This window comes from Calliopsis andreniformis, chromosome 12, assembly GCF_051401765.1.
Source record: "Calliopsis andreniformis isolate RMS-2024a chromosome 12, iyCalAndr_principal, whole genome shotgun sequence".
In the NCBI taxonomy this organism is placed as follows: domain Eukaryota; kingdom Metazoa; phylum Arthropoda; class Insecta; order Hymenoptera; family Andrenidae; genus Calliopsis; species Calliopsis andreniformis.
Window position 1 is genome coordinate 16833608 of NC_135073.1, and position 16820 is coordinate 16850427.

Here is a 16820-nt window from a genome sequence, read left to right on the forward strand (position 1 = left end):
ATTTATGGGCAATTTGGATGGAACAGAGAGATGCTCAGTTGTGGTTGCATTTTCTGGGTTGGCTTGTGAATCTCTACATGACGAGTAGATTATTGTCTAATAAGAATTGGAATTTGGAAATTGAAACAAGGAAGCAAGAATCGTCAATTTGCTTAATAAGTCGCCCAATATCTATCTTTCTAGTAAAGTTAATGAACTTCAGACTAGTCTGAGTACCTGTACGCGCTCTGGTGGAGGCTTCACTTTCTGTCCTATGGTGTCCCAAAGCCTGCAGCTTCTCCGTGAGCCCGTGAATTTTATCAGCCAAGGAGGACCCACCGTGGCTCTCGACAGAGGTTCCACCAGGTACACCAGTGCTGTTCACGTTGCTGCTAGATGTCGTGTGGGACGTGATAGCGGCACAGGCGGTGGTCGACGATAGCACGGCCATCTCCTGAGACAGAAGGCGCACAGGTACAGCAAAATAGCAAACGAAAAACGAAGCTCGTCGACGAATCAGCGTACCTTAAAAGCTTTCCCATCGACTCCGCGCGGCACCTTCTTGACGAACGAGAGAAAAAGGTGTCGCGAAAGCTCGTCGGGCGTGTCGACCTCGAGATAGGTGTCCAGGAATTTGCGAAAGCCCTCGTAGTCGATATCCTGAAACCGCAAGATTAATTCTTAATAGCGTGAAGCTGTACTAACGGTGTTCCTTGGTGGGTTTCCATTATCGTGGCAATCTGGCGGTTTCTGGGATGCATGAACGGACTTATTAAGCTGGTAATAGCAGTAGCCATCTTGTAATCAGAAATGCCAAACAGTTTGCCCGGGGACTAGATCAACAGCTATTGTACGTGAATTATGCGCTGATCTAGATCTCGTTAACGTGCAAGCTTTCCACGTACAAAAGGCTAGGTTCTTGGGCAAGCTGAAATTTCGAATCGTCCTGCATCCTGAATCGCTTGTGATTGGAGGTCGTGAGTACTGCGCCAATGTGTGACTAAGAAAATGCTTGGGGGATAAATGATACTTGGATAGAAGTTAGAGTAGAATTTCACGGGGAACTCGAGTGGAAGTTGCTCCAGCATCTGGTTAAGAACCTAACAGCCTTAATTGGTTCGATATTTTAGGACGAAAGGTTACCTGTTGATCGAAAACACCAATTGCATTGTAGCTATTCCTGTAAAGTTGGGAGTTCTATCTTACTTCTGGAACTTCCTGTATTTAATGTCATATTAAAATGTCATTGTTATTTAGATGGAGAATAAAATGGTCATGTTTATCATTCTGAATTTGTTTCACGCACTCCGAGCTCGCTTAGAGAATTTTTCATTACGGTTAATTAATTGGCCCTTCCCGCGCAGCGTTCGCACGCAAACAGACGCCGCTATTAGCATAATCGATAATCGTGAACGACTTTACGCAAATTCGCGCATTATTAATTAGCATTCATTAGTCAAGGTACATAAACGATAGCTCCCAGCGTGTTTGCAGCGCTCCAAATGGATTTCCTTTGCTCATTCCCTTTGTATTATCCAACTGTTTTCCTCTTGAAATTCCAGCCAGACCCTCTTTACCTTCTCTTGAAAATATTTCAGTAACATTGCTTTAACAGAAGAGTATCCATGAACAATAACAGAAGCATTCCAGCTGGTCTAAGGTAAACAACGAATCAATAAATCTTCACCTGGGATCTCTCATTGTCGCTTAATGTACCGAGAAGAGAATGGCCAATCACGTCTCACGGTAGTTCCTCGTTGCACCGCGATAATCCATGAAGAGACAGGCGAGCCAGCGCGACTCTGACCGACGATCAACCCAGTTTCGCGTTTTATTTGAAGAGAGACCCATTCGAGAACGACATTTATCGATGTTCCCGTACCAAGGACGGAGGGCGTTGCCTTTTACCTTTTTTTTCTCTCTCCTTTCTCCTCTCTTCCTCATCCCTCGGTTAAACCCAAGCGGCATGGGACGATCAAGCCAGCGAGGGTGGTTGCAAAGCGAGAAGCGCGCAACCAGCTGATAGCCGAACTCGGGCTCGCCTTAAAACGCTGGATTACCTCAAGACGAAGCGATTCTGACTTTATTACTCGGACCCAGGCGAGTCTCGCAGCCTGATCGAGCAACAAACCTTGCGAGCTCCGTAAAAATTCCCCAGACCCATTCGAACGCTGTAAAATTCCTCTAGAAACATTGCTCTGAGGACTTTGGACACCTATTCGCGTTTAAAGGGATCGCCACGTGTTTCGTTCGTATCGTACAAGTTTACGAGTTGGAGGAGGATGTATTGTTTTCTTCGGGACTGGTCCTTGCTTCGAGGACCAAACGAAATGAAAAGATATCCTTGAAATTATAGAGCGATGAGCTTTGAGTTTTTAATAGTTTCTCATTAATGATAAAAGCGAAGTAGGAGCTTTCAATTTTTTTATTGGCATTGAGATAAAAGGTGGTCGACAACAGGTGTCAGAAAGTTTGAGAAATGATTCTACATGCCAAGATAGGACTAAAATCAAGGATAATAAGTCTTTTTTGGTGCTAAGAAAAGGCTTAAAGTTTGTGGGAAATGTGTCTGACTTGAGACCTATTCTACAGTCAGGGGCAGAGCGCAGAGGCATTAGCCAGGTCAGGCGCAGCGATGTCAGTAGAATAAGCCAGTAGAATAAGTTAAGTCGGTTACTTTAGGCTTATCTTTATCACGTGTCCAGTATACATATACTATGGACCAGTGATTCCAAAGTATTTTACGACCAGATTCACTATTCTACGATTAGTAGGGAATACCTGGGCCAGCAAGCAGTTCAATTCCCAGTTTCACCGTGAAACAGCGATTCACATGACGCAATCGTATTTTACAGTCCGTTTTCGTGCTGCTAACGACTGACAGCTGCCGAACGTGGTCAATTACGGACGTTCCTCGAGCAAAACAGCCGATTCAACTACCACGGTCGTAACTCTGACTAACGATTGTGCTTGGGCCAGTGGTACCGTTTACGATTGGTTAGTCGGCCCGAGACGAGCTGGTTGTCCGTCGATTCTGCTGGAACGAGTGCAGGACTTTAACGATTCTATTCAATTTCGCGTGAAAAGGAAAGAGGTGGAAGACTGCTTGCTAGCCTTTGCACCTTCAAATCCGATCGCGTGTACAAATACCTCACTTTATTTCATTCGATCAGCAGTGGTTCTATTTGGACGGTGCGAGAAATGCTCCTTTAAGTTGTTCAAAAGGAATTCATTCCCTTTCTATAGGAAGATTCTGTAGCTCTTGTAGTGGAAGATATTCAATGTAAGGTACGAGGATTTTTTCTGGTGTACGGTAAATTTTTTTCCTGCAAGTGAATTTTCTAAATGGAATTTAAGTGTTTTTATTATGAGTCTGATCAACTTTTCAATCGACTCACAATTTTGAATCACCCTATACCTGAAGAAATAAGCTAAAATGTGTAAATATCATGGAATGTTCTTCATTAACTTCATTAGGAAGAATGAGTTTCTTGCGAGCAAGGAAAAAAGTCTCGGGGTCTTTTTAACGGGACAGGGAATAGCTCGAGCATCTTAAGCAGAATAGTTGGCGAACTTGGTGCATCGTTCTAAAGTTTTTTGCTAGTTTCACCAACTTTTAATCGATACAATTTTCGAAATAATGCACTCATCAGAAGTTACAGAACGGTCACGACAAAGTGTATGATAGAAATAACAAGGAGATGTGAAGTGTGCTGAAGAGAATGTCTAAGGGGAAATGGATCGTTAGTGGTCAGACGGGACGACCAACTTTCTCGTGTGGTTACTTTTAATTTGTCAAAGTTGGAGGAGCCCCACAGTATGAATATGAAGACGTGAATAAGTCTTCCTGAAGAAGTTTCGTTCACAGTACACCCACGATATTTTAATTTTAATAGGACTGTATTAACACTTTGCCTGCTTGTCACTCAAATGTAGCTGACGATCTTAACATGACAAGAATTTTACACACTGCATTGAACACTGTTCAGTATCCACTAGAAATTAATTACCACATAGTCCTATGGCCCACACGTGAATCACGACACTTTGAAGTCTGACACGAATCAGCACGCTTTTGGTGAACTGAGAAGATTTTAATCCCACTTAACCAACTTCTTCACAAGAACCCTCTCCAATCCCTAACCTCCAACCCCACCACCAGAACCTCGAAGAAAAAACTCCCAATAGCCGAAAGCTCTCCGCGAACGAAACTACTAAAATACCAAAGGTGAGAGCAAAGTAGTAGAGACGTTACAGGCGAGAGAACAAGAGCAGTCCTCCTCGAGCAGAAAAGTTCTTTCATCAGGCGGGAATATAAAGAAACGGCACGATATCGCATGGGTTATCATCGTCACGAGGGCACGAACGTTCCCCAGAAAACTGGGTCACTCGCTCCTCGCTGGAAGGAATATCCGCATGAATGAGACAGGACACGGCCATTAAGCTTTGGGGAAGAGACAGAGACCGAGGGGCTGGTGAACGGCGGGAGGACGAGCCAGGGGACGAGAGTGGTGGTTCCAAGGGGCGGAGGGGAGCTCGGAGGGGTGCTCGCAGGGGGGCAGAAACGGGGTCGTTCTCAATGGTCACGTAAGGGAGTGCTGGTGACGTCAGCGGGCCGATGACATCATCGTGAGGTCGTCATAACCCCGATAAGCCCGGTCGGGTATATGGGTCAGAGGGGCCGCAGGATGGCCGCCCCGTGGTGGGGGTGGGCTGGTATTTTCAAATGTCACGTTGCCTGTCGTAAAATTGACTCATTGCGCTCGTTAATGCGCGCTCGGGGACGGCTCGAAATGGTCAATAACGATCTCTCTCGTGTCTGGCTCGTCCTGGAACAGGAGACGGATGTGGGCCGACCGGGTGGACAAGCATTTCGAGTGCAGTTTGTGCAATTAGAACGATTCCACGGGTAGAAATATAAAGTTTCATCCTCGAACCGACGAGAGTCGATCCTATCAAATACTATTCTGAACGAAGTCACTTGGATTCTCTCGCGTGAATGAAGTGCGATATGGTGGGGCAGTTTAAAAAACTGGACCCCTCAGATTTGGTACTTTTTAATGAGACCTCGGGCTATAACGGCGAATTTCAGCTTCGTTAAGCGAAAACACGTTAAATTATGGATAAACTGGTTTATATTTTACAGCACTTAGCTGAACATTTCGCTCTAAATTGGTTCGCTGAGCCGCAAATGTGGACTTAGCAGTTCCCAAACACGTAGCCACAGCTGGGAGCAGTGTTTGGAGCGAAACTTCTTCTCGAAATCTGAGAAGCATATCTTATATCTCGTATCTCGCATACAAATGGCGAACAGGCTCCCCTAGACTCCTGGCACCCTCCAGATTCGAACCCATCTCCCAGCTGTACCAACCTCGCGCGAAATCACGATCGTGTCCGTCAACTCAATCTCCCATCATAAACTTTAACGCTCGGAGCAAAGAAATAAGGTGTTCGCATCTATTTGCACATGGCAAACGAGCTTAAGGCTAACCGCGGGACATGTGTACACGTATTACGCGAGCCACACACGCTCCATCATTCGATAGGGAGTGGAGCACAGTGTCAACAATTCAGGCGCCAAGAATAGCTCGATTGTTCGTGTGTACCTGGCTATAAGGACAGACCTTAAAGGTTGCCCGCCGCGAAGGGTGGGCTGGTTTCAATTAAACCTCTTGTGGGCAGAATCCACACCTTCCTCAAACATAATAAGCTTTTCATCCCCTCTGACGAGCGTGAAGCAGATTCAACAGCGTGCTACGCGCCCCCTTCTTCTCAGGAGCGTACTCGAATCTTGGCCAAGAAATCAGTGGTACAAGTACACCATTTCTGGCTCATGGAGTCTCAGGGAACGAGAAGAACAGCGAGGGCTCTGTCGATCAGATTCGAATTCGAGCTCGAAATCAAATTTGTTATCTAAGTTGCTTTATTCGCAGCGGGAACACTCTACTTTGAAGTTTCTGAAGTTTCATGAATATTTTATGAACGTTTCTGTCGCCATCCAGCGACGTCCTGGTACCATTCTCTTGGTAATCCGTGGAACTTCTCGCGACCCGCCAAGTTTCGCGTTCTTTCGACCTCGCTAAATAACGAAGTTCCCCTCGTGCAGAAGAAGGAACACGGTGTTTAATATGCTAACGAGCTGGGATGGAATCAAGTTCAATATGTACTTAGGAATTCGAGTCGATTCCGATACACAAGTTTTGCTTCGCGTGGTTCGAGTAACGATCATGAAAAACACTCTTCATGTTTGCTACACAAAGTGTTTAGCCTGTGCAAGTTTCAAATCTGAAAAGAAGTTACCTTCGAAAATTGATCTTAAAGTACTCCGAGTTTTCAAGAAATTGTATCTTAAATATCCTAGGAGTAGAAAAGATTCAAAAGATGCATCTCGCTCTGAGACCTACAGATACAGGGTCTTTTTAAATTCTGATATATACAGACACTATTCTTAGCCACCTTGCCACCATTTCAGTTTGTTTGAACGTTTCCAAACGAAGGGAGGCAACTCCCAAATGGTGTCTATATTTGTTTTAATCTATCTAAAATACAGTTTAGACTGTTCGACGTCTGTCGGCGCAGCGACCTCCCAATCTGAAGCCTTTTTCCCTTTTTTCCCCAGCATTGCGCGAAACAAAACGGCCCAGTCTCTCGATTTAGTCCCCCCTCGCATCGGGGAGAACGAAAGTTTCATCCACTTTCCTTTCTTTTTCGCGACTCGATCTTCCCCAACTTTAAAACTAACTTTTTCCATCGGCCGTTTAATTTCTCTCGAGCTTAACTCCGTGGAAGGGCGCGATCCTCTTTTTCATCTAGAAGGTCCCGTGATTTCGAGGACAGCACAAGAAAAAATGTAATATCTGTCCGATAGGTCGACAATGCCACTCTTCGCGACCTCCAACAGTTTCGCGCCGATCCGATATTGAAACCTGCAGCCAGGGAATTCAGACTCCCTCGGCACTTGCCACTCTGAACAGTTCTAGCGAGAGTTACTTTGATATAATCCAGACGGTATCAGGCGTTCTGAACAATATCTGACGATACTTGGCCTCCTGTGAACACTCGAGATAGCAGTGAAACCCTATAAATGCTTTCAATCAAAATTGGTGCTCCAGATGTGTCAGCTAAATGGTGATCCAACTCGTGAAATTGTGAAAAATCTCAAAGGTACACGATTCTTCAGCTGAAGTAATAACTAAGGGACAACGCTGTGACTATATTCTTGTTGTCTTCGTTTTTTTCTAAGGCGAGGTAAAATTGTAGAAGATGTAAAGGAGAATCCAAGTGCTTGAGCATGGTTAAGAACAACAGAGTTTCTTCGAGTGATCATGTTAAATGGAAGACTCAGCTCTGTCTACGAGTTTCTCCAGCGTAGGATTGTTCGAAAATTTTCTGCATCTTTCCAGGAAGATTCCCTCGAGCAAATACCGTGGTAGGTGTATTCTTGAAAGTTCGGAGTTCGTGAAACATTTTCATGCTGGAACGCAAAGCGTCGAAAGAAGGACACTCGACAGAGGCGCTCGGCTGAAACTTTCCCTGGGGAACATTCGATTCAGTGGCATCCATTTTGCTCTCGTTTAACGAAGACACGATTTACCTATGCGATCTTGCAGAGGAGATCCATCGAGACAATGAGCCAGAAGCAATGTATGCGGGCTCTCGATGAGAGCTTCGGACTTCCGAGGGAACTGCGAGGAACATAAATTTCATTGAGTCTGAGAGAGCCAGCTGGTTCCGGGAGAGATGGGGTCGAGGAGAATTAGAAAGAATTCTGTTCTCGTTACGGGTCCTCCACTTTGCTATTTGTTACGCTGCGCTGTGTGACTACTGAGGAGGCAGATCGAAAGACAGAAATAATCGAAATCGCATGAAACATCGCCAATTGACTGAACTTCACTTCGTGAAATCCACTTCCACGTTTTTACATTGTTTATTGAGGAGGTCAGTGGCACCCTTGCCCGAATGCATCATTGAAAGGGAATAGTTGCGTAGCATGACACTCGGTTCACGCGCAGCATGACAGACGAGTACGTTTCATTTAAATATACAGTGGACCGGCTGATGCTCTGAAAATAGCTGGTTTGTTTCTGTTCTGACGGCCACACGTTCTAGTACACGCTATCCAGAACACGCGTCGAACCAATCCACGCTTTTCTGATAAGATTTCGAAGCCCATGGGCTCATGTAATACGATTGCGTCAGAGGACCGCCCCTGAGGAGTAACTTGTCCCTGTTTTCGCGCTCCTTCAGCTCGAAGTCAGAAACAGACGAAACAATTTCATACGGTCCTATCCTCCCTATTTTTGCAAACTCAACAGTTTATACGAGATGGAGCGTGTAACTCGCCCATTAAGCGTTGTCAGAGCGAAGGAGGTCGGTCGTTACGTGCGGGGTATACGATTATGACGCGAGAACACATTTTCGTGGATAATATATCGACGTTCTTGCGGGGATGGCGTTTCTTTCGCGATCATCCTTGCTCCACGTGCGTTCTCAGCGATATCGAGTTTGGGAGGTTCGCCTCGGATCACTTTGAGATTATACACAAATATCTTCTTGGTCCTTGGAAGAATATCTGTTGGGTGGTCTTGAAAGAACATTTTCTATTGTCGAGTGACAGGCATCTGCTAACTATGAGTCACTATTTCCTTGATAAGAACTTTATAGTAGCTTCACTTTGATATTATGCAGAAATATCTTCTTGGTCTTTGAAAGAATATCTGTTGCGATGTCTTGGTGGTCTTGGGCGAATTTCCTCCACTATTAAGCGACCAGCTTCCTGCTATTAGTCACTGTTTCCTGGATAAGACTCTTGCAACAGCTTCGTCATATCATTATCGAGTAACCAAAAAGACTGGTTAACCAAAGTCTTCCTCTATTTTGTTACTACATCCAGTACATTATATTTCAGTGAACAGTGGCTGCTAGTAGAGTGTATAACAGTACCATGGAAACGTATCTAAAGTCCTGATGATTACGTGGATTCAACTCAGCAGACTGATGTCAGATTTCCTGGTAGATAGTCACTGCAATGGGAGCATTCTCCCGCGAGGAAATATTTCTCTGAAAAGGTGAATCGGTCACGTTTGCCTTCGAAACGCGAATCGGTTCAACGACCACGACGAGAGCGTGGGTATTCACGGTCCGAAAAGTACGACGTCATTGTTCCCATGGAAACGGAGGGGGGAAAACGGTGACGTCACTAGCTGCAGTTCGGGCTGATGGAACAAAGGTCGGTGCACTCGCTGCTGCATCTGGTGTGCATCTGTGCAATGACGTCACTGCATCACTTCTTGCGCGTCGCAACACCCCGCTGCAAACGCTCGATTGTTGGAAACATGAACGGTTTTGTGGGTCGTTAACGATCCTCGAGATCGGGAAAAGATTGAAAATCTTGGAAATTCTTCAGATGAAATTTTGAAGTACCTCATTTCTTTTTATTTCAGTGAAACGAGATGACTGATAATTTTACTCCTCAGATAATATTTTTTATTACACTGTCAGGTTTATAAAAGTGTCTTTTCATAAAGTAATCACTTTTTCGTCTTCATAATTATACGTGTCACAATTTCTAAATTGTGGTAATTAAATAGTTTTCCAGCAATCGTAACACGTGTATGGGTTATTTAACTTGGAAAATACAAACTTTATAATGAAGTAATTTTCGTTTCCATTTGCACGGTGCTTCTGTAGATAAAAATGCATTATCGTTGAAGGGTTGAAAAAATTAACATCACTTTCAGAGCCATAAGACATTCATGAAAAGCATCGAAACTCGGCAGAAAACAAATTCTATTTAAAATTCTCTTGTCCTTCATTAAATGCACTTCATTTCCAGGCTCGTGGTATTTTTCATCCATTTCATTGGACGAGAATTCCCGCGAATAAGGGTCCCTCCCTGCGGAAAGCAATCAGGGAAGAAGTAGAGAGGATTCTTTTATTTTAATTTCGCTCGATTCGGCTGTATCGCAATCGCGCGAAGTCTTCTCGGTTCTGTCGTCCAACTTGACGATAAAAGTAAAACGGTGGTGGATTGCAACGAAAGGGACCGTCTCGGTCAGCTCTGATTAGTGAGGAAGAGTTTCAGACGACTCTCTTCACTTCCTCTTCGACTGTTTCCAATTAGCCAGGAAATCTTTCTCGATTGTGGCCAATTTCTCCCGTGTAATCGTGGAAGAGGTTAATCTCGTTTTGACACGTCCTTTCTTCTCGTTGAATTGTCAATTATTAATTTATCAGTGTGATAAAGAGCTCTGAACTTTAGGAGATGAATTCCGTTCGAATGGATACACTGAAATATTCTGTGATTCTGCTTTGTCAGCTCAGTGATAATAGCCTTTCCAGTTTTCCACTGTCCAGCGCTTTAGTACAGGACATTTTCTTACTCCAAGTAATCGGTAAATGCTTGAACAGGACGCTATAACATTCACCACAATGGCGAGTTATACAAGAGTAGTCGAAGGGGGAAGAACAAAACATGAGATGGATCAGTTCTTCGAACCTATTCAATCTCGGCGCTCTTCGGCTGATCGGAAAAATGCAATCGACCGTGAAGCATTATTCAAAAGAAAACAGAGTCGTTAATTGTTCTACTAATGCTTTGAAAACTTTTACATCGATCACGCACACATTACCCAAAGGCTTCGTACCTCGAACCACTTCTGAACTTCGACTATGACAGGAGTATTCAGAAACCAAATTGCTGACTAATATATTCACAATCCTATGACCCATATGTGAGTCTAGAACTTTAATTTAAAAGCGAAAGATCCTCGCCAAAGCTAATGCTCATGGAATGGCTTCGATTTAAAAAAGATTAACCGAAAAAACTTAAGAAGAGGAAAGCTTTGGAAACTACCCGAACCCTTTCAGCGTGATTCAATCGAGATGTAAGCACGAAACCGAGAGATTCGAAACGTAACGAAAAGAGATCGGTCCAGCTCGGATTAGTCGAAAATCTCCCAAGGGATCGCTTTAATTTCACCCCCCTGACCATCCCTTTCGCCTCTCACGTTAAAAACTGCGCCCTGGGGCAGCAGAGCTGGTAAATATTTTCTCGCAACTCTGTAGGACGAATGTACGTAAACAGGGAGCAAAAGATAAAGGAGGACAAACACAGATGAGCGAGGAGATGTTGGGGGTGAGAATAGGGGTGTGAGAACCGTGGAATTGCATAGTAAATTCAACGGTGGGATTTCTTCGAACCGCGTTGCATCCTTTCTTCCTACGTCCCTTATTGTAGGGAACAGAGAAATCCACGCAGCAACCCTTCGGAATATTCAACCCCTGACTCGCGATGACGCACAGTGTTTCGAAACGGGAAAATTATATCTTATCTTAGTAAGCAATTCTTATATTACCTATTAAATAGCACTTCTCAAGATTAAACAGTTCTCATAAATTCCCAAAAAGGATCTTTAAGGATTTAGAGACTTATCTACGTCAAATGTAAAATAATCCGACTGATTAGGATATTGTTTTTTCTTTCGTGCAACGAGATAACCATTTCGGGACACTGTGCGATGCATCCCTCTTCGTACTTTCGTCCTTCGATACTCGATATTCTTGAGTTGAGATTCTTCACGCTGAACGAGCTCTATATCGATCCCTGGACGCAAGAGCATCCAGAGGATACGCGTAGGACATAAAGTCCTCGCGATATTGCGGCTCCGCTGCAGTTTCGTTAACTCGGAATTCCCTGTGCTTAATGTTTTATTGTCGGACGGATGCCGTCACCGATCCTCCCCCACGATGGGAATTTAATATCGTCTGTGTCCCTCGGAGGGGTCACGTTATTTTTTTTTTTTTGCGAGGAGAATTAAGTCGTAACTCGTCGGTCAGAGGCGAACCTTGCATATTCAGAAGCGACGAATGGGAGAGCTATCGCGAGCGAGATTTTGACGCGAACGTGGAGCGAAGGCTCAGGAAGCTCAAGGAAGCTTTGGCGCCTTTGGCGAACGTTTATTGAGCCGATGCGGATTCTGAACGCGTGCTTCAGAAATGTTTATTGCGTTCCGCGTTTGCAAACGTGGCTGAAGTACTGCGAATGTTGTGTGTAATTCATGAATGCATCCTTGATGAAACCGTGGCGCGCTCGAGACCCGACGAGATAAGGGTAAATGTTTGTCGCGGTACACTCTGTGTCTATTGTAAACGCATCTTGTTTGTGTCCTTTGTGTTAATGTTCATTCCATTCTACGTTATGGTCCCATATACTGAAATAAACTTTGAATATTTCTCTGAATTCTCCTTCGTTAGTTCATTTTCTAACGCTAAAGAATCCATTATTTCCGTGTGTTTGACTTGCTTCAGATTTTTGAAGTGGTTTTTGCTGAAACGAAACTCTGGCATAAACCAACGCTAATTATCCTGCAACAATATTTATCCCCTCTACTTGTTTACGCATTATCGATCCTCCGCGAATAAAAGCTGACAAGATGGTATAATAAGCGCTTGTCCACGCTTTTTGTTCGCGTTTCCCGCGGTGCAAGCCCCCCATCGTGTCACACCGTCAGTTTCGTTCTTGATATTTACGAAACGGACGCCACTGATTACCGCAGGCTACGACCGTCCCTGCTTTTTATCGCATCGCCAGCTGTCCAAAGCGTTTACTCAGTTCGTTAACGCCGTTGGGAAAAAAAGACCGACCACAGCCACGTGATGTTCGTAATAAAACGTAATACCAGGACCAAGGGATTACCAATATTCACGCGAAACTGCAGTGAATTTTTCCATCCCATTCCATCTGGCGTAGCGTGTTCGACAGCGTTTGTGTTTGCGATTTTTGCATCGAACTTCGAGGCTTGTCGGGGTCCCCCATTTCTATGGACTTTTTCACGGAATCTTTTTCCCGGAAACGTATTCGTGAACGTTGATATTTGTCACTTTCTGAATACAGTTTTTGGTGCTTGTAGCTGACTTCGAATTTCTGGAATTCTTTTTCACAGGATTTTTCTCGAGAATTTGTAAATTCCTTTGTATTAAATGCGATGATTTCTACTGAATTTCTCGCTGGACTCTTCCTGTGGGATTCCCTCGATAGCTGTCTCGAAGCATCGCGACACCGAATAACGATCGTTAATTAAAAACGTAGCGTATGAATAAATCAAGCGATCGACAGCAGGCTCCTTTCAGCCGAGTGTTCCAATTATTGCCTCCGTTTCCATTCCTCGTCGCGTTTCCAATCCATTATTTTCTCCACCGTTCCCTCGGGGAGCTTTTATCAATAACGACGCAAACGGGCTTGTTTGCTGGTCGGGCTTTAACGAGAGACGCCGCGAAAGGAAGTGCGAAAACAAGGCATCGGCTTCCCTTTGGCCATGGGAACTTCCCTCGAGCTCCCGACCGGAAGCGTACTTATGGTAGACGAAGAAACAGGTTCAATTCGTCTTCGAGGCGGATACAACTGTGTATTTGTTCGGCTTGACTTGAGTTGTAATTCATAGACAAGATACACAAGAAGGTTTAATATCTCAAAAGTGGAGAGCAAGAAATACCTTTCACGCTACAATTTTACAGGGCTGCCATGTTTTGTAACAAAGTGCAATAGTAACATTTAGAGTATTATCTATTTTTAATATCCATTAGGCGTTTTATTTTCAGATGCATCGTTTCGATTAAGGAATGTCCATCACCGAACTCTCATAAAAGAAGACACAGTTTTTATCCAGAGGAATATCTGCTTTAGTTAACAATATTTCTTCACTAAAATTTAGGATAATACAGCCAAGAGATGTATGTAGTTTTTAGTAGAAAAACATTCGGTGTCATTTTCACTAATTGTATTTTTCTTTAAATTCTCAAACTTGTAACTTCCTTGCAAGCTGTTAGGTGGATGATTAATCCTCATAAGGGTTAAAACTCTTCTTCTTAAATTTCATTAACCCTCAATGCCAATCTTCCAAAAATATCCCCAACAACACCCACTAGAAACACACACTGAACTTTTTTCATGCAGACGATCACCAAGAAAAGTTTCTGCAGATAATGGCTCCAAAAATAGAAAGATTAAGAGTGTCTGATACGGTAAGAGAGGGCGACAGTTGCGTGCCAACGCATTCACGGATGTCGAGTCATGCAGAGGGCCCCCGGGGTGCGTCTAACTTAAGCGCCTCGTCCTTTTCATCATCGTTTTCAGAAGCAACAGAGGCTGCGGTGATGCGCTTCATCGAGCGTAAATAACTTGACATCAGTGGCCGTAATCGTTGCAAGGCAAGATGAGACGGCCCAGGGAAAATGTAATATCCGTCGGCTCTCCCGTGTCATGTCGGCGAGAAGTTTCTCTTCCCGTCCCAGTAAGGGATCTTTTGCATCCCCCGAACGTGATATATGATTCTGAGGTTGCAAAGGGTTCGAGCCGCGCAGTAAATTCCATTGTTTCCTTTCTTGGTTTTCTGCATTTTCTTCTATCCCCTTCCATTCGTGGAAAAATTCAATTCTCTTTGAGAAGTTTTTCATGTAGTCGCGGTATCCTCGGTTTCAGAGAGGGGTTGAAAGGTTTTCTGTAAGCTTGAGACGTGTATATTTCATCGTTTGCTGCTTCTGGCGTTTGTTTCGTGAATATGCCACGCGTTTCGCTGGAATTTGGAATAGGGGATAGATTGATACGAATTTATGGCCATGCTGCGCGTCTGACCGTAAGCAGGATATACTACTTGGGATACACACTGCGTGGCACGTTTGTAACTTGTGATCCTTTTTGGATGCGTAAGTAGGGTGGAAAACAACGGGAGCAGTTGATGGATGCTGTATATTCCCCTTCTGCGGTCCGAATTTTCCTTTTGGTGAATATTATTGGTAGTAGAACTCGATTAACTTGCTTGTGATGGACCTCTGTTGAATCAGAGTTCAAGTTTGAATTAATGTTCCACTGGATTCTCATTGACACGGCATCGAGTAGCAGTAGTCTGAATAAAAGAGATCGTGAATAACTGAGTCCTCGTTAATCGAGGATTTATTGTGGGAATATTTCCTGGTAGATGAATATGTACGAATGTCCGCTTGTATACTGACTTATACTACTTATTGCAGTCTACTACGTTAATATTGATTAGAGATTCTATCAAAGTTTCTACACTAATCACAACTTTAAATAAAACTGTTCTCTACTAAATTCCTATTGAGAATCCTCGTAAGTATCATTCACAGAAGTATAAATTAATATCATTCATATTCAACTAACCCAACTTCAACCCTCATGACTGTGTAATACTACGTGTATCCCGACACCTAAGTAAACATTTGTTTGTTTGTCACTCCACTACTACTAGCCCCCTCGTCTGTCCCTTTCCAGTCTGCTAGAACACCAAACTCTCAGTACTCATTCCCCTAATACCCATATTCTACAATTCTAGTAGTACAATTAGAAACTGATCATACGCGACCCCACTTTCCCTACTAAATACTCTAGTACACCAAATTCCAAATACTCTCCACAGAAGACCCAGAATCCCAAACTCCCATTCAAAACTCCTTCTATCGCAAACCCCAGAACTTGACCGCTCCAGTAGAGCATACCAGCAATTGATCAGACATACTCTGTCCACTTACCATCCCGATCCCTGTCCCCCCCAGGGCTAATAAATAACAAAGCAGGTCGAAAGCGGAGCATTTCCACTTGACGAGAGTACAGTGCGTTATGGAATCCGTCCCCCAAGGTGGGATAAAATTACCTTCCGCTCAGAGAACCTAACCCAGGATCTCCCTGAACAGGTAAACACGTAATTCGGTCAATCTACCTTCTGCTAGGGTCCCTCCTCCGTGGGTGGATGATGACGCGTTGACCTCGCTCTTCTCGTCTCGTTTCTTCGTCGCGTCCCTGCCTCTCTTATTCGAGTGCGTCACAAGTGACGTCACGTAGTAGCTAGGCAACCGCACCCTTGCGGTCCACGATCACACCCGCTTTTTCTACCCTTCTCCGCCGCCTCGTCGGCCTTTCCCCGTCCCTTGGCCCCGCGCGACGAAGGACGAGCCTGGAGGCCAGCCTAACGCGCACTGCTGCAAGAAACTGCCAAACGAGGGAAGGGGTAGTCTGGTACTCCCACCCCTTTTAGTGGCGGGTGTTTTGACTCTATAGGCTTTGGTATTTATCAGTCTTCTGGATAATTATGGGAAACACTTTTGTTGGGTAATTTGTTCGGAGATATTTTAATCTCTGTTTGGGTAGATTTGTAGGAAGTGAAGCTTTTCTGATCTTGATATTTTTAGTAGGTTTAAAACCTACCTTGACATTAAGAAAAAAATGGATTTTATCTACAGCGTAGGGAAGCCCCGTGTAATACTTCGTTTAATAATCCAGCAAGCGGCGTTGGAAGTTCGTTAATCCGTAACTCGTTAATAGGGACTTCGGTTTAATTTAGACGAGCTCTCCTCCTAATTGGCCCGAACTGATGAGACGATAGGGCACTTTCATTCCTATAATCGTTCGGCGGTTACCAAGAAGTCTCCCTCGACTAATCTGAAGCTCGTTAATTCGCATTTTTAACTTCAAGAGATTCCTTAACCGTAACTAATACCGTAACTTCAAGCATCGCCGATGTCCGTCTAACGAAGGGGTTATTCTACTGTGCAACGACGAAACCTTTTACTTTTCCCTGAAATTCCAACCTCGAGTGTCCAGCTCGCGACCACGAGCTTCCTTCCTCAAGGGAGCGAAATTCGAAGAATTCCGTGGCTCGTTCCAACCGCAATGATGTTGATGAGAAAGGAAGCCTGGGCAGAAATGTGGCCTCCTGGGCGAAGTTGATTACCCAGACGATCTCCGACGGGATCGCCGTCTCTGTTCCCTCTGCGTTTACCTTCGCTCGGTCAGGATAAAGCGTACACTTAATAAATCGATAATTACG

At 44.3% G+C, this 16820-nt stretch overlaps 1 protein-coding gene across 2 annotated transcripts in view; it reads right to left on the reverse strand.

The window, feature by feature from the left end:
* Dgk (diacyl glycerol kinase 1) overlaps window positions 1-16820 on the reverse strand; it is a 68009-nt gene that overhangs the window by 13231 nt on the left and 37958 nt on the right. For both annotated transcript variants that reach the window (XM_076388944.1, XM_076388943.1), the window contains exons 4-5: window positions 505-639; window positions 217-433 (exon numbers count right to left, since the gene is read on the reverse strand). In XM_076388944.1, coding sequence (XP_076245059.1) covers window positions 217-433; window positions 505-639 — 352 coding nt within the window. The remainder of the gene's footprint in view (window positions 1-216; window positions 434-504; window positions 640-16820) is intronic.